Raw genomic sequence first — 27,686 nt, forward strand, 5'->3', positions numbered from 1 at the left:
ATGATCTCAGATTTGAATTCTTCAGGAGCTTGTGACCAATTTTCATTTTTTGGGGAATGTTTGGATGTGATTACTTGTTTGTTCTCCTCTGCTGTTTTCTCTGTTTTCTGGACTTTTTCTGTGTAAAAGTTGTTGAGTGTTAAAGATTTCTTCTTGATCTTTCTCTTTTGATCAGTGATTCCCAAAGTGCGTGCTACCACCCCCTGGTGGGTGCTGCAGCGATTCAGGGGAGGTGTGATGGCCACAGGTACATTACTCTTTCCTATTAATTCCTATAAAAATTAAAAAAAATTAATTTCCAGGGGGCTAAGTAATTTTTTTTCTGGAAAGGGGGTGATAGGCCAAAAATTTTGGGAACCACTGCTTTTGATGTTCTTGTGACTGGCTTGCTATTATTATTATTTCTTTCTCAGTCAGAAGTCTGGGTGAGGCAGACAGGCTCTCTGCCTATCCTATCACAGTGCCGTGCTCCCTCTCAGCTTTATCCTCCCACCGAGGGTCAGTCTGAGCTTTTTATGGCTCCTGGAGGTCTCAAGTCTAGTTGTTTTCAGGGTCAAGCCATCTAGTGGTCCCCTTGCTTGCTCCTCTCCCCGAAGCTCCTTTAACAGTCTCAGGGCACTGCTTCCACAGTCATGCACCTCTCTGCACTGAATACCCACACAAGTTCCGTGTCTGCGCTCAAGGACCGTGTCCACACTTGCACTCAGTGTCTGTACCTGAGCTCAAGGTCTGTGTTCAAAGTCCGGTTCTTTAGCCTTTTTGGGTCTTAAGTCTTGCTGCTCTCAAGCGCAGGCGCTAGTTATCCCAGAAAGCTGCCTAGAACTTAATGAATGCCCCAAACTTGCTCTATCTTTCATGGGCTGGCTTTGGCACTGTGGGTGGTGTCAGGAGGAAGGGGTTGCTCAGCTCCCATTTGATTTAGAGCTAGTTCACCCCCATATAGCATGGAAATGACCCAATCCCACATACCTTCAATGCTGTGCTCTGTTGTCAGGTCTTTTCGTTACTCTGGATTTGTTTTTATTTCTTCTTGAGGAGTCTTAAATGTGTGGGTTAGGAGAGGTTAAGCAGCTGCTGCTGCGACCTTAATCCAGAATTCTTAACTGCTTTTAACTGTCCCTCTCTTGGGGTTTCATGGTAATTCACCCCACTTAAGATTCTTCAAGCTACAGGTACAATGGACAGAATATAGGTATGGCAGTCAAGAACACCTGAGTTAAATCTGGCATCAAACACTTGCTAGCTATGTGACCCTAGGCAAGTCAGTTGACCTATGTTTACCAAAGTTTCCTAATCTTTAAAATGGGGATATTAATAATCACCTAAATTCCAGGGATGTTGTGAGGATCAAATGAGATAAAAAAACAAAAACATTGTTTACAGTTTGTTTCTTTGATAATCATTGCATGTTCCCTTCATGTTGTTTCACCCATTTCTTGATTGCGGGGGACAAGAAGTAACATTTTAAGATTTCAGTAATGTCTACCCTGAGTATAGCATCTAAAAACAAAGTTTGAGAGGGAAGAGGAAGAAAGTAGGAGTTAAAATCACTTTTAACGATAGGAAGATTATTCTAAGAGAATTAAGTACTTGGTCTTCATAATGCAGTCTAGATAAGACTTTGTTTATTTTTCCTTAGTAATTATGTTTGGAAAACCTGTCTCTACAAGACCGATGGCTTCTTTGTAGCTGTTAGCACATTATGGGGGCAGGTATGTTGAGGAAAGTGAGCTGTGCTGCTGCCCTCCTACTCCCACATCAGTCTCTCTCCCACTGAGGCTCCCATAAGTAGTAGATAAAGGCAGAGAAATCTTGAATTTAGGGTTGGTTTCTTTGAACTAGCTCCATTTTACTCTGACTATAGAGGTGATCATGTTGATGAGGGAAAAAGTGTGACTTCTGTGGTAACAGAACAGCTTGAAGTCGGGCAAAGGGATATATTCTTAGGTGGTTTTTCCTATGTGCCCAAGTTTGTGTTTTCTTTGATTATTAATGTCTCTGAAATAGTCCTGTATTTAGAGTGACTTAGTTTCACATTCTAAAGGGTAAAGGAACAGCTTCATTCTTGATAACATATCCTCTTCTTTTGGGCTTCTCTGCCAGGAGTTGTTGTGAGGGTTATTTAGTTATTAATTTAGTATTAGTGTTGGACCTAGCAGGAAGGGCTGGAGGATTCCAAGATGGAATCAAGAAGCAGGAAGTGGGGCTTGGTCTCGGGGAGAGAGACTCCCTAGTTGTTGGGGACATAACTGTTGCTAACCCTGGGAGAACTCAGAGTTAGGGAAAACTGCATCCAAATTCCTGGGATCCTCAGAGAGGTCGAGGCTTTCAGCAGTGGACAACAGGCCTGAAGAGCAGCACCAAGTGGGGAAGTGGTTTGTGATCTGGTGGACAGCATTGCAAACTCTCTCTCCCTACCTGGGTACCTTGGATCACCTGTCCTGGTGGAGTTGGCTCCTGCCATCCTGAGACCATCCTTGGATTTACCGGGAGTTCCCAATTGAAAGCCATCCTCAGGCCCTTTAGCTGAGCTGACCATACCTGGCTGGAACTAGGTTTGGAGGAGATTTTCCCCTGTGACTTCAATACAGCTTCCTTTGGGCCCTGCCTAGCTTACGTCAATAGAATAGTAGAGTTAAGTCCCTCCCTTGACCTTGTGGTTTGTCCTTAGTTGTTAAAAGTAGAAACCCATCCTTGTTTATTTGTTTATTCAATTAAAACTGTTATAACTTTTACCTGTTGCCTGCTCTTTACATAGGCCCTAGCCTAGGTGAGCTAAGTGACTGTTGGCCAAACTGCCATTCTTGTGACAGTTAACAGCTTGGCAGTAAACCCTGGCCTTCCTATCCTGTTTGGTCCAGACCATCAGACATTCCTGTCTCTCCTTCAACCCAGTGTGAACCCACAAAACCATTTGGATTACATTCTTAATAATCCTCCATTACAGCCAGGAATTGTAATTTTGTTAGAAAACCAAGTAACAATAACAGATGTAACTTTTTTTGGCCAGGGGTTTTCTTAGGTGGCAGCAAGAAGTTTGTTATAGTATTACAGACATTCAGGGGTTGGCTGTTGCTACCAGCCTTGCATGGAATGGGTTGTAAGGTTTGCTGAGTATTGGTGGTCTAGCCAGTTGCTGAACATGCTTTTCTATGAGCACTACACTTAGCTAAGCTAAGGGATTTCATAAACGAAAAACTCAGGCAATCACTTTTTGTCAGCTGATCGTTGCAGGCTTAATCAAATGGAAAACCCTGAGCCTTCAGAGGCATACTTAAAAAAAAAAAAAGACATTTTGCAATGAAGAACTCTCTCTACCTCTCCTTCTCCCTCTCCTCCCTCCTTTCCCCTCCCTTCCCACTCTGCCACTCCCTCATTCCTCCCTTCTTTGCCCTCCCCCATCTCTCCCTCCATCCCTCCTTCCTTGTCTTTCTCTTTCTTTCTCTCTCCCTCCTTCTTCTACCCCCCCCCCCCAACCTAGCTCTCTTTTCTATTTCTGACTCAGAGAATTAAGCAAGATATTTCTTTTGCCTCAGCCAGTTTGGGGAGTTGTTCAAGCTTCTGAGAAAGGAACTCATGCATTAAAAATCACTGTAGCCTCTTTCCCCGAAATAAACATTTTGGCCAGCATTTACGTCTATTTAGAAAAGTGTCACCTATTTCCTGTCCATTCTGTTCCCATTGATAGCACAATTGTCAACTATACCAGGAGCTAATATAGATATTACCATTTAGGATGTGCCTGGGCAGTTGGGTAGGCTGCATTGAGAGTTGGATAATAATGAGAAATTCATCTGTCCCACATGAGTTTCCTTCTAGTTCTGGATTTTCTGCATTAAGCACTGAGTAATGTGATTGCTTAAGGGATATATTATTTACCCTTTTCGTAAAGAGCACCAGTTACTCTCTTTCTAAAGCATCTATCACCCACTATCATATATTTTGGCTTAAACAAGATATAGTAAAGCACTGTCTAAAACTTAGAGAATTAATTACTAACTGCTTTTGTTATTGTTACTATTATCCTTATGGTTTTTAAAAATATTTTTAGATGTCATTTAGATAGAAATGACCCTATGACAAGTCATTTTTTTGAAAAAAATAACTCTTTTTTGTAGTTGGACAAAAACTTCAGGATATGGGATATCCTTGATAGACTCATTATAAGCATCCTTGGCAAAGCTTTGATAAGACAACAGAAATGATCTATATTTTCTCCTATTTCCATGCTCTCCCCTGCTTGATCTTTAAACTTGGAAAATATTTCCTTTTATGTAGTTTGGCAGATATTTGGATATTCTTTTTCTTCCTTTGTTACTGATTACTGGATTTGTGAATTTCAACATTCAGGAATTCCTAATTCTCACCACCATCACAAATAGACAACTCTTTACCGCTCATAGTTGTAGAGATTTGCCTGGTAACACTTGAGAATCTATTATATTATTTTCCTAGTCACATATCCAAATAATAGCTAATATTATTAAAACAAAAACACATTGGAGTATATTAACCTCATGAGTTAAAACCATAGAATAATTTAATTTAAATAAAAATCATGTAAATTTAATAGGATTTAGTTGGAGGTGTTCCAGTTATACTGGTCGTATGTTACAGAAAGGGAGTAATTTGCTTGATCTCACTTGAGTAGTAGCAATAGATCTAGGAATTATATCATAATGATTTTAAGATATAAAATTAGTGAAAAAAATGTAGAAAGTTAAATAAAAGGGAACCCAGAATATAACTTAGGGGAAACATTTACAGTTAGGTAGCATGATATGAATTATTATTATTTAGAAAAGGAGACCAAAGAATGAACAAACTTTGTAGGAATGACAGTGTAATTAGGTATCAAATGTTTCTGAAGTATGATTGAGAAATGTCTCTAAGATTAGGCACTCGAGTAGAACCTGAGACATATTTTTGTGCTCATAATAACAGGATTTCAATTTTTTCTTTCCTAATTGCAAGAATTATATTGAGAGGTGTTAAATAACATTTTTGCAGAATGATGACATGGGAAATCACCTAGTAAATATTTTAGATTAACTTTTAGAAGTAAGAGATTTCAGTGTCAGCATAAAGCTAGGATATAAAAATCAAGATTTAAAAAAACACGCAAGAAAAGAATATATGAGACACACTATAATAAGCCACGATGTTCTGTTTCCTAATAATTCTAGCAGGCCGACCAAGAACCAAGAAAGATAACTTTGGTTGGCTATGCGATTGGTGAGTCTCAAAGGTAAATTAGATGTGGGAGCAAAGCTTCAGATGCCTCATTAAATTGAGCCCCAATTTGGTTTTGTAGCAGGGGCTGTCACCACTTCTTTGGTAAATGCATGATTGCTGTTTTAAGCTCTCTGCAGAAGCTTTTTTGTTTGTTTTTGGCCAAGACCAATGTCTACCTGGTAGCAGCTTCCTCCTTCTTTTCAGTGTTTCATCTTTTATTAAGATAGCTCATATCTGCCAACACAAACTGTGTAATTCCAGTGATTCATCAGTGTTTTTTTTTCTTTTAAAACATTTCTAGTCACACTTCCATTTCTCAGAATGTTAAGAGTCTCAAGCTAGCATCTCAGTGCCCATTTAGACTACTCTATATCTGAACAGTAATTCCCTCTACTTCTGTGAGAAGTGGTTCTCTAGTCTTTCCCTGGAAACCTCGAGAAAGGAGGAAACTTCGGCCTCTCAAAACATCTCATTCTATTTTTGACATCTTTAATTATTTGGAATATTTTACAGGGCTAGGAAAACTCTTTCCAATTAAGATTCACCAGCTTGAGGTTCATTAATAGATGCAGTTTCGTCCTGGGGAAAAGCGGGGTAAGGTTCATTTTCTTATATGTCTTGCCATCCCACTCTTCTTGAACTACAGGAGAAATCACTTAAAGCTTGAATTTGGTTAATTCTAAGGTTCTCTGCAGAAGGGATACCTAAAGGTACAGTATAGATCAGGTATGGCCTAACTATTTTCCTAACTACTAAAGAAATTCTTAAAACAAAAATCATGCATAAGCAAGTATATGTTGATGAATTCAAAACAAGAGATAGTAAATTATTACTCTCCCAGGACATTAATACTTAAAATATTAAACTGTAACATACTTATTGGAGGTTTTGAATAGGCAATTCCTCTTCATGTGGACTCTGCACTATCCTTCAGTGTCTATGTCTTCTGGCCAGGACTTAGGTTCATCTTGTTGGTGGTTTTTTTCTTGAAAGCTCTAGTTGCAGAAAACCACTCATGTTGCTATTCAGCTCTGAGACATCAGAAGTTCCTAAATATTGGAACTCACAAAATCAAAAAATGGCTAAATTTTCTATTCAATCATATATGCTTAGGAGAAGAAACAACAAGTAGGAGAGGCAACTTGAACTTTGAGATAGCAACTAAGTCTCACCTGGTTCCTGGCATGTGGAAGAAGAAATAAGTTTGATCTCTTTGGCCTCAGGAGGACAAGGTCATTTACATACTCTAGATAACAGAAATGAGCAACTTCAGTAGGTTTTGAGGATTGGAGAAGCACCTCTTCTCTATCCCTACACTCCTGCAGTAGGTCTGAGAGAAAGCCTCATGAAATTTCCAATACTTGGCAGATGGAAAGAAAGAGAATAAAGTCAGAAGTTGTCTCTTTAAAGTCTAGGAGTGGGTGACTCTTTCTGGCTCAGTACAAATATAGTCCTCTTCTGTTAAGAATCATTTCCCACTTAACGCTGTCACAGAGAAAAAATGGAATTTCTATGTCATGCCAATGTGCCTTTTCTTTCCAATGCTGGTGAAGGTTGTAAATTGAGATGGTAGGAGAAGTAAGGGAATGACTGAGTTTAGGGAATATAAACATGGAGGTATAAAAAGTTGCAAGGGAGAGGATGAGGTATTTTGGGCAGGCAGCCATGCCAACTGGGAGACACGGACTGAGTACACAGGTTAGAGACAGAGACACTGAAGGGAAATAGACTGAGCCCTTCAGGTAGGAAGGGCACTTCTATAGACAAAAGTTAGGGCCAACCAAGAATGGTTTGAAACTGACTAGAGGGCTTTCCAGTCTGTTTCTCAGTTTCACAAAGTAAGAGTCCAGAGGGAGTTTGAGATTACACTTCCTCCAAAATGGACACCTCCAATTCCCTTCAGGACCCATAGACAATATTATTCCTTTCTCCCCTTCTCCCTCACTTATCAAAAATCAACTAATGAACTAGCCAAAGGTTTGATTAAGTGACAAATAGGGTTTATTGAGTTTTAGGGTTGATTGAAAGGGATGGAGGTAACTCTAACAGCCGCCTAGGGAAAGCTTCAGGTAGGGGAGGAAGACAGGAATGTGAGAATGAGAAAGGACCTGCCTAACTCAGCCCTGAGATGTTTTGTAGCCTATAGGGTTAGGAAAGTTGGATAAAATGATTCAAGAGATAATTTGTAACAAGGGTAAGCCCTATTTGACTAATGGGAAACTAAATCTACCAAGTTTGAAAGCTACCACCCAGATTCACCCTCCTTTCAGAAAACCACAGAAATTCAGGAATGGAAAATGATGATTGGGAATAGGGGGAGGTTAGGGAGCTCCAAAGGAAATAATTAAGCTAACAAATTTTAAGAGAAAAGCTGCAGAATATAGGCCAGGTTTTCAGTCCAAAGACAGAGCTCAATTGACCCTCCTACTCTCCTTGAGTTTCCCAGGTCAACTCCTCCTCAGGATTCTAAACCCTTTTCAACTGTCAGAAACTCTGCATTAAGGATTTGTAGGGTTAATATGCACTCTTTTGCACTACAATCATTGCATTGCTGCTAGTAGAGAAGTCCATTACATTTGATTTTGCCTCAGTGTATCCGTCTCTGTTCATAATGTTCTCTTAGTTCTGGTCCTAGGCTCTGTTCATAATGTTCTCTTAGTTCTGGTCCTAGGAAAGGAATATCTTGAGAGGGGTAGATAGCAGAGAAGTTGAGAGTGATAGCTGTACATGAAGATAAAGCCTTTGTGGATGGTCTCAGACACATGTGTTGTGTTTTATATATATATGATTCCTGCCTATAGTTCTATTTGTGCCTATTTTACTCCCCCATTCCCCTCCCCAAGGTACTATGTTTATGGGTAGAATTATGTAACCACTTTACAGATAGAAATTTATATTATTATTATATATAAATCTCTGACTTTGCCTTCTGTTAAATGAATGTTTTGTTCAAGAATTAAAAGGGGAATGGGCCTGGGACAAGGAGTAGAGGAAGCAGAAGACAGAGCAGAGGCAGGGCAGGAACAGTTCAAACTTGGCCTCTGCACCCTATCCCACGGCCCCCTCACTGCCACCTGGGGCTTCATCCCTTTTCCATCCTGCTGGGCCTTGTCTGAGCCCATAAGAGGACAAGCTGCTGCCCCATAGGTCATATTGATTGACTGTGGAATTATGAGTACTGGTGTATTGAGATTAGGGTGCTAAAATCATTGTTCCTTGGGGAATACAGAGCCCCAAATGAGTGTTTAAGAACAGTTGACCTTGTGGGGTGCTTAATTGAAGATGCCCTGAGGCCCCTCATTACTTTTCAAGAAGGTGAACTGGTTTTCACAGATCCCAGGCCAATCAGTCACAGTTTCAATTTTTCGGAAGGTGATAAGATTAAAAGTGGCGTTTCCATGGTCATCCTGAGAAGATCAATTCTGGATTTGGGCTATGAGCCTGAAGGAAGTGTTTTATCTACAACCCCATATTTAAATTAGGCTAAATCATTGCTTTCTTTGTTGGATGATCAGAATGAAATGAATCTATTTAGGATTTTCTTGAACCAAGACAACGGTAGATATCTTCAATTTTTGGTTTGCCTGAAGTGGTTCTAGGAAATCAGAGCCCTGTGACTCAAATGAGCAAAAGAAGCTTAAATTGGTAAAAGCTATTTACAGAAAATATGTTTATATAATAATATATCCTTAGACTAAACTAGTTTAAAGAATTTCATAAAAGATTACATACTGTAGCAACATAGCAATCCTCACATTGTTTAATCAGGCCCATCTGAGGTCCAATCCTTCCTTCTCCTAATTCCTTAAATCATATATTTATTTGGAATACATAAAAGTTTGGAAATCCCTAAAATCTTTACTGATAAAAACCATTGTCTGCGACAGGGAAATGTATAGCTTAATATTTTGCTACTTAGGATAAAAAATAGAAGTGTGAGCAAGACACAGAAGAGAATAATGTCAGATATTCAGCTCCATATAGCAGGCTAACTCTGAAATTACTAATGGAAAACAGCATCTTTGCAGGCCTCATCAAAAGGAAGATACACTGAAAGCAGACATAGTTCATGTAGGGAACCTGTCAACCCTTACTGTGTCAATTCTGGTTATTTCCTAGCACCAGCAATTAGTGCTAATGACAGTGAATAGCAGAGTATGTCCAGTAATGCCAATATAATGTCTCTCACTAAAAGGTGTGTTGAAGGATCTTTAGTATGTTGAGCATATCTTTCATGGAGTATTTGTGGGAAATACAGACAATAATTCTCCTAGGTCAAAAGAGAATCCAAAAGCAACATCAAAGGGAGATGCAAGAAAGTGTCAAAACTAATGGACAGATACCACCATCTCACATTCCTCATAGTTATTGAATGCCAAAGGAAATCTGTGTTATACCACAGAAGTTGCAGCAGAGTTTATCAATTGCTTGTAGGCCATCCAGTGGACCCAAGAAACAGAGGGGAAGTTAGAAGAGTCTAAAACATGTTTGAGCAGAGGAAGAAGGCAAAAAAGCCTTCAGTAATTAGGTTTAAGTTGCCTTCTGCAAAAACCTTGTACCATTTCCCTCTCTGTTATGCAGAAATGAGCTGCACTTGAATCCAAGATGTCTATGAGGAAAATATCGTGAGACATTTTGATTAGTATGTGCAGAATGTCATGAAGATTCCTGTCTTTACTATCTGACCACCATTCTCTAATGTCATGATTTCCAGACAATGGTTATGGAGCTAATAGTCTCAGGATACTAGATGTGGCATCTCCTGGGCATAGCAGGAACAGTACCAAATCAGGAATAAAACTAGATGCAGTTAATTTTCACCATCAGAACCATGTCTACCTCCACATTCATCAACACAGTATGACAAAACCAAAAGAGGAGATGGAAGGTGATGCTATTCAGAGGGCTGAAAATAGCTTTGCTTCGAATGCAGTCACAAAACTATGCAACTAGATTTCAAAACTATAATGAAAACATTAGGCTAGCTTTAAATCTTATGGATGGATAAAGCTATAGTGGCATGAGCAGTATGTTTTCAAAAAGACATTAAAAGGAAATGGATTCAGGGAAAGTACTGGTCCTAATTAAGAAATGCCTGGGTCTCCAGAAGATATGGAGAAGAGCAGAAAAAAATGCATTTAATGGCAGAAGTAGAAAAGAAGGCCCCAAATATAAAAAATAAGCCATGGGTCTTCAAGAAGTAAGTTGCTGGGACATAATAGTTCCAGTCAATTTCCCATTTTGTGTCCTCATTTTATGCATCTTTAGGTGAGCACTGAACACCAGAATATCATCTGACTCTCATCTTTTCATCTGAAACCCAACAATTCTATTTAACCCAACTCCAGACACCCTTACTCAGCTAGAGGAAGCTTAAAGGTATCTATAGTTAGGAGAAAACGCTGGAAAATTACCTACCAATCTGTAATACATATAGTAAGAAGTTACCCAGCGGGGATCATTCTTCTGTTAGGCCAGCTTGAATGCCCAGTGCTAATGTGATGCCAGTTGTCTCTTATATGTACCTCTGAATCTGAAGCAAAGCTACAGAAGAAATCAGGAACAGTAGTGCTACACCATGCAATACACCCTCTTGTTGCCCCATCTCTCAAACTATTGCAGATTGGCCACCTTTACTGAGGAATTTGGAAACCAAAAGTGGTGCCAGGTTTGGCAGCATCCTGCTTTCCTGTTCAGCTCTCTATTCCAAAGGACATCACATAGGCCTCATAGGTTTGTAGTTTCCTTTTGACCTTCCACAGTCAACATTGTCCTCAAGGGATTGACGATTCCCCTTTTGAGAATCTGCCTACATATAAAATATTCTATGTAATGTAGTGTTATACAGTCGTACTTGAAAGCCTCTAACCTTGTTTACTAAAGCTTATATTTCTGATATATAATAATAAAAGAAGATAGTTCTAGTATCAAAAAGAAATGAGTAAATGGAGTTCATATTGGCAGGTTTATTAAAGAGAATGTACACTTGTCGATATACAGTTGTAATCCCCATTTCATCATAAGTATAGAGTGGGTGAGCAAGACAATACTGAGAAAAAGTTTATTTTCCTGGTAATGTTAAAATACTTCCTTCTTTTTTGAACCTATGAATTCACTTGTATAAGGAGTTTTTCCACAAGAAAACTACTTCAACCAATTCAGACTGGCAGCTATTCCACAATCTAGTCTTTAAAGGTTGCCTGGAGCATTGAGAGATTAAGAAACTTGTCCAGAATCACACAGCCATTATGTTTCAGAGACAATATTTAAATCTCTAATTTTCTGACTCTAATGTCTATTATTTACTCGAGTATTCTGCCTCTCATGGTGACCTTTACATTTATATTAGTATTTTTTTGTATCTTATTTGGGGATACTGCTTCCTTTTTTTTTTTAGCCTTTATCTAGGAGAAATCTCAATTCAGAAATAAGGTGTAATGTTTATACATTATCATAAGATTCTAGCCCAGCACTGGAAGGAACCTGAGGGGTTATTTAACTGAGTCCATTCATTTATATAGATGAGGAATTTATATAGATTGAGGCTCAGAGAGGTGAAGTGGATTGTATAAGATTGCACACATAATAAATGATAAGAGTTAGGAATTGAATTCAGATCTTGTGATTCCAAGTTTATAACTCTTTCTAAGGTACCACCCAATCATATAGTCATACATCCCTCTACAAACATATATTTTATTCTCTTTTTTTAACCTGTAAGGTAACCTGTCCTAGTAACAACTCTTAAGAAAGAAGGGCAAGAGTTAGACAAACACATTAAGTGATTTACCCAGGGTCACATAGCTATGAAGTGTCTGAGACTACATTTGAACCCAGGGCCTCCCTATTCCAGGCCTGGTGCTTTATCCATTGTGACACCTAGTTGCCCCAACATATACTTTTTTCTTAGGAGATGGATTATGTAGTATTTAAAAAGTGTTTAAAACCTACCATAGTATATGGAGCAACCTGAATTGGTGAAGAGTTCGAATAGAAAATCAGGGACTACAGAGGAGATTCATGGTACAGTGGAAAGGCACTAGATTTGGAATCACAGCAACTGAATTTGAATCCCAGTTCTACCTTTTATTATCTATGTAACCTTGTATAAGTAATTTCTTATCCTCTGGAATTCGTTGATAAATTTTTAAAAGAAAAGTTTTCATTAGATAACTCCTGGAGCCTTTCCTAGTTCTAGACCTTTAATTCTTTAATGCCCTTTTGGGTATTTCTCTGTGAGATTTTCTTCTTTTAACCCATAGCTGTGGGCATCATATTAAAAACTTCTATCATCTTCATCTAGAACACTGATTTCTTCATCATTAGTTTATTCACTTGAACAGGAAAATTTAAAAGCTAGGATTTAAATGCTTTTTGAACTGTCTTATTTTATCTTGGAAATTCAGAAGTAAAAAACATATAAGTAAAATCAACATATTGCATTGGACTGCCCTTTGTTCCTTATGCCAAGGTCTAGGTTCTCTAGCTTCTGAAAATTGTTCCTGGTTTATTTATGCTGCTTTCAGCCATTTTTGTTTTATTATTTGGCATAGTTAGAATCATGAAATTTTAGAGCTAGAAGTGACTTACTGTTATTAATACTTCTTTTTCCCAAATAATAACTGAAAATATGCATAAAAATAATAGTTTACATAATTCCAGCCAGCCCTGAAATACCCAATGAGAAATAAATATCATCTTTATTATTGTATACTTTATTTCCATGTAAATGATTTCTGATAATTTTACTCTGAGTGTATTTTAAAATAATTAGACCTTGAGCTATAATTCTTTATTCTTCCCTCTATCTGATTAAGAATGAAATCCTTCAAAAACTAAGAACAAAATATTATCACTTATTAGCCTCATGAAATAAATATCATCCAGTATCAGCCCTGGTGTGCAAAACAGAAACACAGTCCTGTGGGTTTTAAAGTTAATATATTATAACTAAAGTATCATATTTTATAAAGTCTATTAATAATAGCTAAAGTAAAAAGCTAATTAAACCACCCAGCCTTCTTATGAAAGAAGAGAGGAAGAGAGAGGCAGAGCCTCTGAACTTATACAAATGTGACCACCCAAACATGGTCAAAGAGAAATGCATTCTAGGTCATACAGAAAGGAATTTTGGGTAATGCAGTTTTAGGGGTTCAAGACATTTCTAACTATTCAGTCTCTACCCTTGAGAAGCTAATTTCCATGTAAAAAGAGGCCCCAGAACCCAATATTTAAGGCATCTTTGAAAGTGAAATCAAAGTTTATTCACAATAAATCCTAGAGGATTCTTTGAGCAAGAAAGATAAATAGCAGCGCATCAGAACCTTTTATTCCCATAAAAATAAGAAGCTGTTTCTTTGAGAAGGCCTGAAAGCTTATTAGGTTGAATCAACAGGAACAACAGTGTACAGTGACTTCACTGTAGCCTGGATTGCTCTCCTTATAAAAAAGAAAGGAATGGAAATTGATGAGATCACACCTACTCTGCTACTCCATCAGAAACAATCAGACCATAACATATATTACTGGTATCTCCAAATAATGACTGAAATAACTACTCTGGTGGGAATGTTTGAATTTTGGAAGGCGAAATAGATGACATATGTCATGCAGACCAGAGTTTGGAAACTTGATAAATACAAAATGTCATAATGCACCTTAGAACTAGTTAATGCTTCTTGGACCTGAAGCAAGTTACTTAAACTGGGGCCTGAGTTTCTTCATCTATAAAATTAGGGAATTGGTAAAGATGATCTCTAATGCTTCTTTCAGTTCTCAATCTCATGAATCTATTTTCATCCTCATTATGTGGAAGAAAAAATGGAATTAAGAACAAAGGAAGAGACTTGATCAGGATCAAATAGTCTCTTAAAAGGAGAGCTAGAACTAGAACCAAGACCTTTTGATACTTTTTTCTGTTTCCAGACCAGTCTCAGATCTGATAGTAGATATGACTATAGGTACTTAATAAATGCTTAGTGATATTACTATGTAGCTCACTTATTTTAGTCATGTCTAACTCTATATGACTCCATTAGGAGTTTTCTTGGCAGAGATAATAGAGTGGTTTGCCATTTCCTTCTCAAGCTCATTTTAAGGATGAAAAAACAGAGGTAAATAGAGTTAAATGACTTTACAAAAACAAGTCAAAAAAACAGTCAAAACAGGATGAATAAAGGACTTCTCCTACTGGACACAAAGTAAAACATAGCCAATAAGAGGGGATTCACACAGTATAAGGGGGATAAACTGCCAGAAGAAAAGTATAGGCCCACTACTACTCACCACTACATACAGGGCCAGAGTCAGAGCCAGGGTCAGGGAAATTTCCAAAAGCTCCACAGACTTGTCCCTGAGGGCTCTGCCACATTTGGATAGTGAGAATTGAGGCTTAATAGCATAGAGCCCCATCCAGGCTGCAGGGGCAGCAGCTTGATCATGATGGTGGGAAGCAGGGACTGGGAAGATGGTCTCAGGGTAAAAATCAAGGCTGCGTGGTGAAACATTGACCCATCCTTGAAAATACAAGTCACTGGAGTTCGGGATCAGAGCTCCAACAAGAAGCAGCAACAGCTGAAAAAGATAGCCTCAGGGCAAAACACTTTGAAGCACATTACAGAAAAAACACTACAGATTTTCTCACTCAAGCCTCTGACAGGGAAGGGAAGATAGTCCCAAGGAAAAGCCCTCCCCAAGTCAGAAGCTAAGATAGCAATGACCACTGACGTGCAGGAATCCAAATCATGAAAAAGGAGTAAACAACAGCAAAAAAACTCTTGGCTCTGAAAAATCTCTATGGAGAAAAAGAACAAAAATACAGAAGAAACAGAGGAGATTGAGAAACAAGCAATGACATGCAAACTCCCCCCAAAAGTGGAAATTGGTCACAAACTTTGGAGGAATTCAAAAAAGAGTTTAAGAACTAAGTAAGAAAGACAAAAGAAAAATGGGAAGAAAAGTGGGAAAAAGAAATAGAAGTAGTAAAAAAATAGTAGCTTAAAAGACAAAATTGCCCAGATGGAAAAAGAGGTACAGAAATCAAATGAAGTAATAAACAAATTAGAGACATCTGCTGGAAGTTATGAAAAGCAGGATTGACCAAACCAAAAAGGAAAATTAAAAGGTCATAGTTGAAAATAGTTTGCCTATCACTGTACTAGGCCATAAAAACATCACAAACAAATGCAGAAAAGCAGAAACAGTCTGGCAACTTTTTAAGGTTATAATACAAAAAATGTTATAAATCTTAATGGTAAATGGAGAGACAAATTAAAAATTAAATGGAAATTAAATGATCAAATTCTCCAAAACTGGTGGGTTAAAGAGCAAATCATAGAAAGAATTACTGATTTGTTTGAAGAGAATGACAATTGAGGAGACATCATATCAAAACCTATGGGATACAGCCAAAGCAGTACTCAGGGGAAAATTTATATTGCTGAGTGCCTATACCAACAAAATAGGGAGGGAAGAGATCAATGAATTTCGCTTGCAACTTAAAAAATTAGCAAAATAACAAATTAAATATCCCTAGATAAAAGCTAAATTAGAAATGTAAAAAATTAAAGGAGAAATTAATCAAATTGAAAGTAAAAGAACTATTGAACTAATAAATAAGACTAAGAGTTGGTTGGAAAAAACCAAATAAAATAGATAAAATAGAGAATCAAATTAACAGTACCAAAGATGAAAAGGGTGATCCCAACCTAAGAAAAAATCTCCAGGGCCAGATGGATTAAGTGAATTCTATCAAAAATTAAAAAACAGGGGCAGCTGGGTAGCTCAGTGGATTGAGAGCCAGACCTAGAGACCGGAGGTCCTAGGTTCAAATACGGCCTCAGACACTTCCCAGCTGTGTGACCCTGGGCAAGTCACTTGACCCCCATTGCCTACCCTTACCACTCTTCCACCTATAAGTCAATACACAGAAGTTAAGGGTTTAAAATTTAAAAAAAATTAAAAAACATCTAATCCCAATATTATACAAATTATTTGACAATATGCAAAGGAGAAGTTATACAAAATTCCTTTTATGACACAAATATTGTACTGATTCCAAAGGCAGGCAGACCAAAAACTGAGAAAGAAAACTATAGCCCAATCTCCTTAATGAATAAAGATTCAAAAATCTTAAATGGAATTCTAGCAAAAAGGCTCCAGCAAGTTATAATGAGGATTATTCACTATGAGCAGGTGGAATTTATACCTGGAATTCAAGAACTGTTTAATATTATAAAAACTTTCCTTATAATTTATCATATCATTAATTAAACCAATAGAAATGACATGATTTTCTTAGTATATGTAGAAAAAGCCTTTGACAAAATACAATACCCATTTCTATTAAAAAACACTAGAAACTATAGGAATAGAAGTGTCATTCCTCAAAATAATAAGAAATATATATTTAAAACCATCAGAAAGTATCATCTACCTTGGGAGAAGTTAGAAGCCTTTCCATTAAGATCAGGAATGAAGCAATAAAAAACATTATAACCTCTAGAAATGTTAGCAATAGCATTAGGAAAGAAAAAGAAATTGAAGGGATCAAAGTAGGCAACAAGAAAGCTAAACAATCTCTTTTTGCAGGTAATATAATGGTATACATAACCACAAAGCACTTTTCATGCAATTAAAATTATATCTAAACAATTTGAAAAACATCAACTGCTCTTTGGTAGGATGAGCTAAAATAATAAAAATGATAATCCTATCCAAATTAATTTATTTATTTAGTACCATACCTATCAAACTATCAAAAAAATTTTATAGAATTAGAAAAAATTTTAATAAAGTTCATCTGGAGGAACAAAAGATCAAGAATATCAAGGTAAATAATGAAAAACGTGAAGGATGGGGGCCTAGCAGTACTAGATCTTAAAATCTTTCTTAAAACAATATGACTAAAAGACAGAAAGGTGAATCAATGGAATATTCTAGGGGTAAATGACTTCAGTAAGCTAGTGTTAAATAAACCCAAAGACCCCAGCTTTGATATAAGAACTCACTATTTGACAAAGACTTCTGTGAAATTAGGTTTAGATCAACATCTTACACTGTATACCAAGATAAATTCAAAATTGGTAAAACACTTAAGTATAAAGAGTGAAATCATAAATAAATTAGGTGAACACATAATAGTATATCTTTCAGATCTATGGTAAAGAAAGGAATTTAAGACCATGCAAGAGATAAGAGAAAATTGAAAAATATAAAATGAATGTCTTTCATTATATCAAATTTATAAGTTTTTATACAAACAAAACAAGTAACAAAATTTTTTACAACAAAAATTAGAATGAAAGCAACAACCTGGAAGAACATATTTAGTACAAAACTCTCTGACAAAGATTTAACTTCCCAAATATATGAAGAGCTAAGTCAATTTTACAAAACATCAAGCCATTCCCCAATCAACAAATGGTCAAGGGACATGAATTGACAGTTTTCATAGGATCAAATCAAAACTATCAATAACCACATGAAAAAGTCTTCTAAATTCTCCTGATTAGAGAAATGCAAATTAAAATAACTCGCAGACTGTCCAATATGGCAGCAAAGGAAAGCGATAAATGTTGGAGGGGATATAGCAAAATTGGGACACTAATATACTGCTGGTGGTGAATTGGTCCAACCATTCTGGAGGGCAATTTGGAACTATGCTCAAAGGGTTTTAAAAGAATGTCTACTCTTTGACTCAGCCTGTTGGTTTTGTGCCCCAAAGAGATAACTTAGGAAAAAGACTTGTATAAAAATATTTATAGTTATGCTTTGTGGTGGCAAAGGAATTGGAAATTGAGGCGGTGTCCATTAATTGGGGAATGGCTGAATAAATTGTGTTATCAGATGGTGATGATATATCATTATGCTTTAAGTAGTAATGAATTGGAGGTATTCTATGTTAACTGGAAAGACCTCCAGGAATTGATGCATAGAGAAAGGAGTAGAATCAGGAGAACATTTTCCATAGAGACTGAGGATGCACAATCGAAAGTAATTGAGTTTTCTATTAGCAGCAATGCAATGATTCATTACAATCCAGAGGAACTCATGAGAATGAATGCTATCCACATCCAGAGAAAGAACTGAGGAAACAGAAATGCAGAAGAAAAACTTTTGAACGATCACATAGATTGATAGGGAAAGGATTCGGGGTTCGATGTTAAAAGATCATTCCATTGTAAATATGAATAACATGGAAATAGGTTTTGAACAATGATACATGTATAACCCAGTGGAACTGCTTTTCAGCTTTGGAAGGGAGAAGGAAATGGGGGGAGATCATGAATCATGCAACCTTGGAAAAATATTCTAACGAAAAAAAGAAAAGAAAGTGAAAAATAGTATGGTTCAATCTGTATTCAGACTCCATCAGTCATTCTCTGGAGGTGGGTAGCATTTTTCTTCATGAGTCCTTTCGGATTGTCTTGAATAGCTAAGTCATTTTCAACTGATAGTCATACATTATTGTTGTTATTATGTAGAATGTTATCCTGGTTCTTTTTTCTTTTCTCTGCATTAGTTCAGGTAAGTCTTTGTAGGTTTTTCTCAAATCCTTCTTGTTATCATTTCTAATAGCACAATAGTATTCCAATTCAAACAACTTGTTCAAATATTCCCTAATTGTCTTTCAATTTCCAATTTCTTGGTACTACCAAAATTCTTTTGAGATACAGACCTAGTCATGGATCTAAGATATGTATGCACAATTTTAAAGCCCTTTGGGAATAGTTCCAAATTGCTCTCCATAAATGTCACATACCTTGTTAAGAGGTAGAACTATGCATCTACTATGTAGTAGCATAGAACTATGTACTATTCTAAGCCCTGAGGACAGAGATAGAGACCACTAACTGTCTTCCAACAAGGAGCTTACAATCTAAAGAGGAGCAAGAGTTAAAGTTCAACTTCATTTTAAATGGTTTCCTTTACTAATTACCATATACATATTGTATAAGTTTCCACTATTATGACTTGGTTCATAGTGTTTCTTCCTCCTATGTCTGCTTGGCTAATCCAAATCCCAGTTGACATTCTTTTTTGAACTATCCATACACTGAGTAATCTCTTCTATACTCTGAACTATTCTAGTTCTTGCTTTTGTATTCAAACCATGCACTATTCAATTTTATTTTGTCTTGGATTCCTCGCTTTTTCTTTCATTTAGGTGAATTTTCTGAAAATTGTTTTTTTTGGACTTCTTTGAAATTCAAATAACTTATGTGTTTTAGTTCATCTCTGCTTCCTCTGCTTTGGAAACTATACCTATTCTAGAACCCTTAATTTTCAGACAATTCTGAACCTTATGATATAGTAATTTTCTTGTAGTCAATCTGTGGCATCTCTCTGCCTGTCATATCAGAGATGGTAAATCAGTTGGACGTGATTGACTATGTCTCTACCTTCTCCCTACATATTCCTTCCTTCCCCTAGCTCGACTTTTTAACTCTTACCTTCCATTTGGATTCATATTCTAGAAATTTCCTGCATTCCTGTCTCTTTGTTACCCTGGAACATCCCTTTGCTCCTGTGTCTCCCCTTTCACATTGCCAAGTTTTTCCTGGAACCTCCACTTTGAGAAGGGACTGAGGTCAACCTCCTTCACTCTTTTCCTGGATCTACTTCTGATTCTCCTAACTTCATTGCCATGTCCCCACAAGGGTATCTTCCTTCCTCCTTCCTGAGATGTTTCTTAGAGATAGAGAGTGCCTTTCATTTTGCTCCTATTTGTATCTCCAACACATTATAGCATCTAATATTTAATAAATGCATGGCTATTTACCGTCTATACAACTCTTAGCTTTCTCTTCCCATGAGTTGCCCTGAAGAATGAGGAACCAAACACCCAGTAATATACCCATATTGAACTAGGAGAAGCAGTGACCCGGCAATAATCAAGCTATGCTTAGTTAAGAGGGGGCTTCTTGAATGACAGCTTTCATAGTGGGGAGGAAAATATTTCAGTATTATATATTTCCTTGCAATGTTGCTGGAAAATAATCATGCTCGGTTGTTTTTGAGTTTTTGTCCCAACAACAGTGGTTGCCATGAGCCTCAACAGTAATTGGTTGGTTGAGGAAAAAATCAACAACTTGCCAAATATATTTAAAAGTGGCCATTCTGTTAAATATATTGTGGCTATAAAGTAGTTCATATCAAACAATAAATGGCAATAATTCGTTAAATGCTATAATGTTTCAACTACTCATGAGTATACTTTAATGTTAATCTCAGAAAAATGAGAATTTGACACTTCAACTTTTATAACAGCCCAATTGCCTATGCCCTTTGGTCTGTTGTAATGCTATAGGAATAAATCCCTTTTATCATTTCATTTATACATGAGCTGAGGGTGCACATGATTTTCATAACACTTACATGATTGGCTGCAAGTATGGGTTGTCACAATGTATTTATGTTTTTATGAGATAAGTTCATTAGACATGAAAATACGTTCCCTTAGTCTGGGGAACAGATCTAAGGAATTCTTAAATTCAGCCAGTATTTAATCAACTAACTTCATACTTCAAAGCTGGATGCTGTTAGCTCTGAGGTGACAATAGCAGTAGTTGACCACTAAGGCTGTTAGGAAGAATTGGATCAATTGAGGGATCTCCACAGAAAGGATGTTTAAGTAAAATTAAATAAAAAGAGCCCCTCAAGCCAATTCCATGGGAGACTTAATTTAACATAAGACAAGGCAGCAATTTTTTTAAAAAGCTAAACAAAAACAAAAATTTGTTGTATAAATAGAACACTATACAATATAAATCCCAGTATCCTCTTCCTTGGAGAGACTACATCTAGAGGATCATAGTCAATTCTGGGCATTACATTTTGGAAGGGATGTTTTTAATAAGGTATAAGACATCCCGAAGAGGATGATCTGGATGGTGAGGTTACTAAAACTTATGCCACATGAAAATTAATTAAAAGAACCAGGAATAGTCTTTGATAGTCTTGTACCTTTTTACATTTTTTTAATTTATTAAATGCTATGGTTGTACTCATATTTTATATGCTAGCCAAAGAAGACTCTTGTTTTCTCCCCATTTCCCCTACATTTTATGACTTTTTTTCTGGTTGTGTCCCATTCCTGTACTATTTTCTTTCATCTGCACTGAATTGAAGCATTTAATTGAAACACTTTTCAAGGTTATCTTAGAAAGGGAATACATTAGATCCCAATAGATGACGTCTGTTGATCTTTGCAAATCTGAGAGACTATTATTCTATGATAAACTTTCTGACTGAGGGAAGTCTGTGTGAGGGGAGAGGAGTGAAGGGAAGGAAATTTTTGCTTATATGCTGGCTAAATCGATTCATTATGGGAGAGAAGTACCAAATCTAGAAGCTTAATGTCTATTTTTTCCTCAATGAGTCAATGAAATGCAATAAGGATTGGAGAGCTGGCTGATATTGTTTCTTTGACTTAAAAAGATATTAGAAAATTGATTAAGTATCTACTTTGTGCCAGGTATCATGGTCAGTTTTGAAAGTTACAAAGATAAAAGGGAATGAGTTGCTCCTCTCAAGAAGACAGTAAATACAGCATATTAATGTATGTAATGTGTAAAATAATTTAAATAAAAGTGAAGCTTGAAGCAGTTGGCCGACGTATGGAGGGAAGGAATCAGAAAGGCTTCGTAGAGTAAATGCCATTTGATCTGAGTTTAGGAATGAGAAGGGAGAACATTAAAATGGAGTCCAGCATAGGAAAGACAAAACTGAAGAATAGCAGCTAGTCCAATATGGCTTTACCATAGAATGAGTTGAAGGGAGTAATGTATAAGTAAATTGACAATAAAGAACTTAGTTGTGAATAATATTAACTGTCTAAAAAAGGATTTCTTTGAGTGAGATAATCAAATCTTGTTATTTTCCAGTCATGTATCACTATTTGTGATCTCATTTGGGGTTTTCTTGGCAAAGTAGTGAAGTAGTTTACTATTTCTTTCTCTAACTCATTTTGCAGATGATGAAACTAAGGCAAACAGGATTGAGTTACTTGCCCAAGATCATTTAGATAGTAAACATCCGAGCCTGGATTTGAACTCAAGAACATGAGTCTTCCTGATTTCATGCACACCAAGCTGATCATAGTCACCCTTTGGGAAAATCACTTTGTAAATTGTGTGGAAGATAGATGGGAGTATGAAAAGACTTGAAGTAGGGTGAAAATACTTTCTCTGTGGGGGAGAATAATATTAGGCAGTGACTCTTATCTCTAAGAGCCTAACAAGAGTAGAATGAAACCTGCAGTTGGATTAGATGATAGGGGAGGAAAAAAACCAAACCAAACCTTTGTTCTATGTTTTTTCCAGTAGCAATATATATTTGTCAGAGTTGGACTATAAGGAGAGCCTGAGTGCCTCAGAATCATAGCTTTTGAAATGTGCTGGTGAAGACTTTTGAGAGTCCCTTAGATAGGAAGGAGAGCAAATCAACCAATACTTAAATAAATTAATTCAGATCATCCATTGGTAGATCAAATGCTGAAGATGAAGCTTAAATATTTTAACCACATATTATCGAAGACAGGACTCATTGGGAAAGGCTCTGATGTTGGGAAAGACTGAAGGAAAAAGGAGAAAAGGATGGCAGAGGAGGAGATGAATATATAGTGCCACGAAAGCAATAAACATAAACTTGGATAGACTTTGGGAGATAGTGGAGTATAGAAGGGCCTAGAGTTCATGGGATCAAAAAGGGTTGTACATGACATGAGAACAAAATATTCTTATTATTTTTCATTTAAAATATCAGTATTTTGAATTTTGTGTCTGATATTTTCTTCACATTTCATTTGCATTCATTTAGTATGTTATTAAGGTACAATGGAAAATACAATAGAAATAAGCTTCTCTTACTAAATGACATACAAAGTTATTTCTTCCTTTTCTAGTTGTCTAGACTAGTCTCCTTGGTATTCACACAATGCTAATTCCTAAATATGTTGATATCATTTGTCCTATTCTCTTCCTCTCCAAAATATTCTCATGGCCAATTCAATCTAATTCAGTTCAGCAGAAGTTTATTTTCAGCACCTATTTTGTGCTACAGGCCCAGAACCTATGTTCTGCTGGGAAGGAAAGCTTAAGTAGATGATTGTGCCTTTTTCTCATGGAGCTGATATTTTTGTCATTAGTTTGTCTTCACACCTCTTTAAGGGCAAGCACATTTGTTCCATTTTCAAGTATTTTCTCAAGTCTATATAAAGAAATTGAAGTGAAATATTTGTTGATTATCCTTCACGTACCGTGACCATGTATTTTTGATGAGTAGGAAGGGCACAGTAGTGGAGAGAAAAATAAATTATATATTTCTACCCTGATGGATGTTAAAGTCTAGAAAGAAAGATAAAGTATAGATGCAAACAACTTGATTGCAAAAAAGGTGTCAAAGGGTTGCAAGAGGCATATGTTGGTATGGGAGTTCAGAGAATATAGCAGTCGTTTTCAGCTGGAAAGATTAGGGGAATGCTAAATGGAGGTAGTGATTCTTGTGCATATCTTCTTATGCTTAAATTTGGGAAGAATTTTTTATTAATTAAATTACGATTAAAATATATAAGAAATAGGAATTGATATATCAGTCATGACTGACTATGTATGCCGCATTCCACCTCCATTGTCTACTACCTCTGTATAAAAATGTTACTAGAGAAAATATGAAAATATTTTTCATCATTTATCTGTAATCAAGATTGTTTATTATATTTGTCTGAATTTTCATGTTGTTTCCTAGGAGTGATTTTTAAACTCACACATGTAATTGTGCCTTTCTTCTTCCCCAGATAAGTAGCACTGGCACCACAAAGCAACTTTAAGAGAAAGAATCTCTGGTATAATTTTATCTAAATGATATAAAGGGGTTCATCTAAGGGAAAAAATAGGGGAAATGATCTTATTTATCTCATTATTGTACATTTGAAATATTTTATGAAATTATGGGAAATGTTGACATTCTTCTATATTGTTTGATGTCATTCTTTTATTTTTCTCATTTATAATGCTTTCATATTCAGGAAGTTGAGGTAGGTTTCTGACTTTTAAACTGTACTTAGACATAGCATCATATTATTTGCCAGATTAAATGTAAAATTCATTCTATATCCTCAGCCTCATTGGTAAATATTTGTTTTAGCTCACTGAGCCACAACTGTACACATTTATTTTTCACTGCGATATCCAGGGGATGCAATTCATCAAATGCACAGTAACACTCCATTTACCAGTTTATGTTTTCTCTTTAGTTATAGTACAAGTATGATTGTCAATTATTATCTGAGTTTTACTGGTAGATTATTTATTGAAAGAGCAGGGTCATGTACACTGTTATCTTTCTAAATAATTTTGTTTGTAGCCTCCAGAACTTTAAACTTAATGTCAGACTCATTTATCAAAGAATCCCTGTATTTTTTTAGCATGTGTATATCGGTATGCTTACATTTATTCATAGATTTATGAATATATTTATATGTGTATATATTAAAATTAATTAAGCTGAATATCCTTAGATATATCTATAATTACAGAATGTTAGAGTTTGAAAGGATGTTAATGATCAACTAGTCCAACTCTCTCCACTAAAGAAGGAAGGAATTCATGCTGAGAGAGGTTTAAATCACTTTTCTGAATTTTTCTAACTAGGAAGGAAAGTTAACATTTTACCCTTATTTTTATGACTAAGGCTAATGTGTATTAGCCTCATGCTGCCGTGTATATGTAGTTACATATATTTAAAAATACATATACATTTATATGACCCATCTTGATAAATTCATTAGTATTCATTTGTAGGGATACATACATATATATGTATGTATGTACATTTATATGTATATACCCATTAAAAAATCAAATTGGATATATTCAAACACAAGAGGCAATGTGGCATAATGGATATAGAGTTCTGGATTTGAAGTTAGGAAGATTTGAGTACAAACAATGCATCTTACACCTATTGACTTTGTGCTTGGGCAAGACATGTAACCTCTCATTCCCCTGAGAAGCACTCTTAAACTGTTCATTTTAAAGGAGAACAGGAATTTCCTGCACCAATTACATCACAAGTCTCGTACAAATACACACACACACACACACACACACACACACACACAGAGGCATATATATGTATAACATATGCATAGCTACTACTAATAGATATGGGAAATTAATCTGCCCATAGAAGTGAAGGTCACAAATTGAAAGGTAAGCTTCATAAATGTGAAAGAGACAGAATGATGTAGTGGCAAGAAAACTAGATTTGGAGTCAGAAGGTCAAGTTCAAGTCACAGTCACAGAAACTAGGTTTTGGAAGGGATTTCATTTGGTATTGAGTCCAACTCAAACAAGAATTCACTCTTAAAATGATCTAAATAATGATATTTAACTTTCCTTAAAGATTTCTAGTAAAGAGAATCTCTCTCTCTCTCTCTCTCTCTCTCTCTCTCTCTCTCTCTCTCTCTCTCTCTCTCTCTCTCATCTGTCTGTGTGTCTGTGTCTCTTGGAAGATTTTTCTTTTTTTAGGCATAAATGTTTCTTTTTAGTTTTTTACCTATGTATTCTGGTATTGTTATTTGGAACCAAGCAAAATAAGTTTGTCTTTTTTCCGTAAGAAAGCCCTTCAAATACTTTGAGATAGCTATCATGTACTCCAAGCCTTCTTTTCTCTAGGCTAACCACCCCCATTTCCTTCATTCATTTCCATTGATACTGATGCTCTCTCAAGTAGACCAACTATCTAATTTCCTCAGACTCCTTAGTTCCTGTGACTTACCTTTTAAAAAAAGAGCTTTTTCCTTCTGTCCTAATAACAACTCTAAGACAGAAGGGCAGTCTAGGCAATCAGGGAAAAGTGACTTGCCCAGAGTTACACACCTAGGAAATCTCTGAGGACAAATTTGAACCCAGGTCTTCTACCATCCACTATACTACCTAATTGCTTGTCTATGACCTACTTTTCCACTCTACCTCAATAACACATTGATATATTTACACTCTTGATCTTTAGAATCTCTCTAGATGTCCCATTAGTATCTCAAACTCAGCCTGTCCAAAATGGTCACCCATAAGTGTTCCCCTTTGTAGTTCAAGAACTACCAAATTTCCTCATCCATGGTCAAGAACTACAAAATTCCTTTATCTAATCAAAATCATTCTATCTTTCTGGGTGACTTATGACTCCTAACCTTTTTTGTTGTCTTCTTTGTGACCTCCATTACTTCCACTTGTTCCTTTTTTAAGCCATTACCATTTCATTGTTGACATTCTCCTCCCTTCTCTTTTCTGACCCCTTAATTCTTCCACTCCAGAAGCTCTCTGAATCATTGTCCTTTGACTGATCATACCTTTCCAAACCACAAGCCTAGATTGTTTGCATCCTCTATGTTTCTCCTCTACTCTTATTCACATACTACAGAAGTAAGCAAGAGGAAATCAAAGAACTATACTGACGGGGTCCACTGGAAATATATAATTCATTACACTTTGGTCTTCATTGTAGCAGAGCAATCATTCTGTTCTTCCTCAATTTCTTCACTACTCCACTCTACACAGAAGCTATTCTAAATTTTGTCCTTTTTCTTCAAGCCTCCTACAGTACCTTCTTCCTGCCAGTCATCTCAGGTGAAGACCTGATCTATACTTCATTATATTATACTTAAAAGTTGATGCTATTTTCTTAGAGTTGTTCCCTCTTCTCATAACATCACTGAAATATCTTTCCCCACTATCTCTTGCTTTACCCATTCCTGATAGAGATGTGTTTCCCCCTCTTTGCTAATACCAAACCCACTGATCCCATGTACCTTTCTTTCTTCAGGACTGCCTCTGTTATCACCCTTACTTTTAAAATTTTCAGTTTCTTCCACTGGTTCCTTTCTGTTGCCTACAGACACACTCTTATTCCTGCAAAAATGTTTCTTTTTATTATAAAAGCTTTACTTCATTTAACTTACATTACTAGATATCATCCTATATCTCATCTTCCTTTCATGATTAAACTTCTTGAGAAAAATGCCTTTACTTGGTGCTTCCACTTTCTTTCCCCTAAGCCAATTGCATCAACATCAATAGAAATTGGTCCCAGAAATCCTTAAATATGTTTCCCTGTGAGCCTCACATGGACTCAGTATTAAAATGTAACATTATCGATGTTCTATTTTATTTTTTATTTTGCTATTACTCAATTATATTTTAATCTGGTTCAGGATATACTTTGGAATATTTGGCAGGCACTTTCATTTTTCAGTCTGGTTTTTTACCTCATAATTCCATTTTCTCCAATGTTAGTAATGTTCTCAATCATCAATTCAATGACCTTTGCCAGTCTTCATTCTTGATGTCTTTACTGCATTTAATGTCTTTTCTCTAGGTTTTCATGATAACCCCCTGTTCTATATTTTTTTCCTGTCTCTCTGACTGCTTCTTCTCAGTATCCTGTCCTAA

The 27,686-nt window shown here is 36.3% G+C and overlaps 1 protein-coding gene across 1 annotated transcript in view; it reads left to right on the forward strand.

Annotated features, from left to right (window-relative positions):
• Nucleotides 1–27,686, forward strand: part of SPOCK1 (SPARC (osteonectin), cwcv and kazal like domains proteoglycan 1) — a 794,690-nt gene that overhangs the window by 270,749 nt on the left and 496,255 nt on the right. Inside the window, exon 2 of the mRNA XM_044659936.1 lies at nucleotides 24,263–24,271. Coding sequence (XP_044515871.1) covers nucleotides 24,263–24,271 — 9 coding nt within the window. The remainder of the gene's footprint in view (nucleotides 1–24,262; nucleotides 24,272–27,686) is intronic.

Source organism: Gracilinanus agilis, chromosome 2 (genome assembly GCF_016433145.1).
Source record: "Gracilinanus agilis isolate LMUSP501 chromosome 2, AgileGrace, whole genome shotgun sequence".
NCBI lineage: Eukaryota > Metazoa > Chordata > Mammalia > Didelphimorphia > Didelphidae > Gracilinanus > Gracilinanus agilis.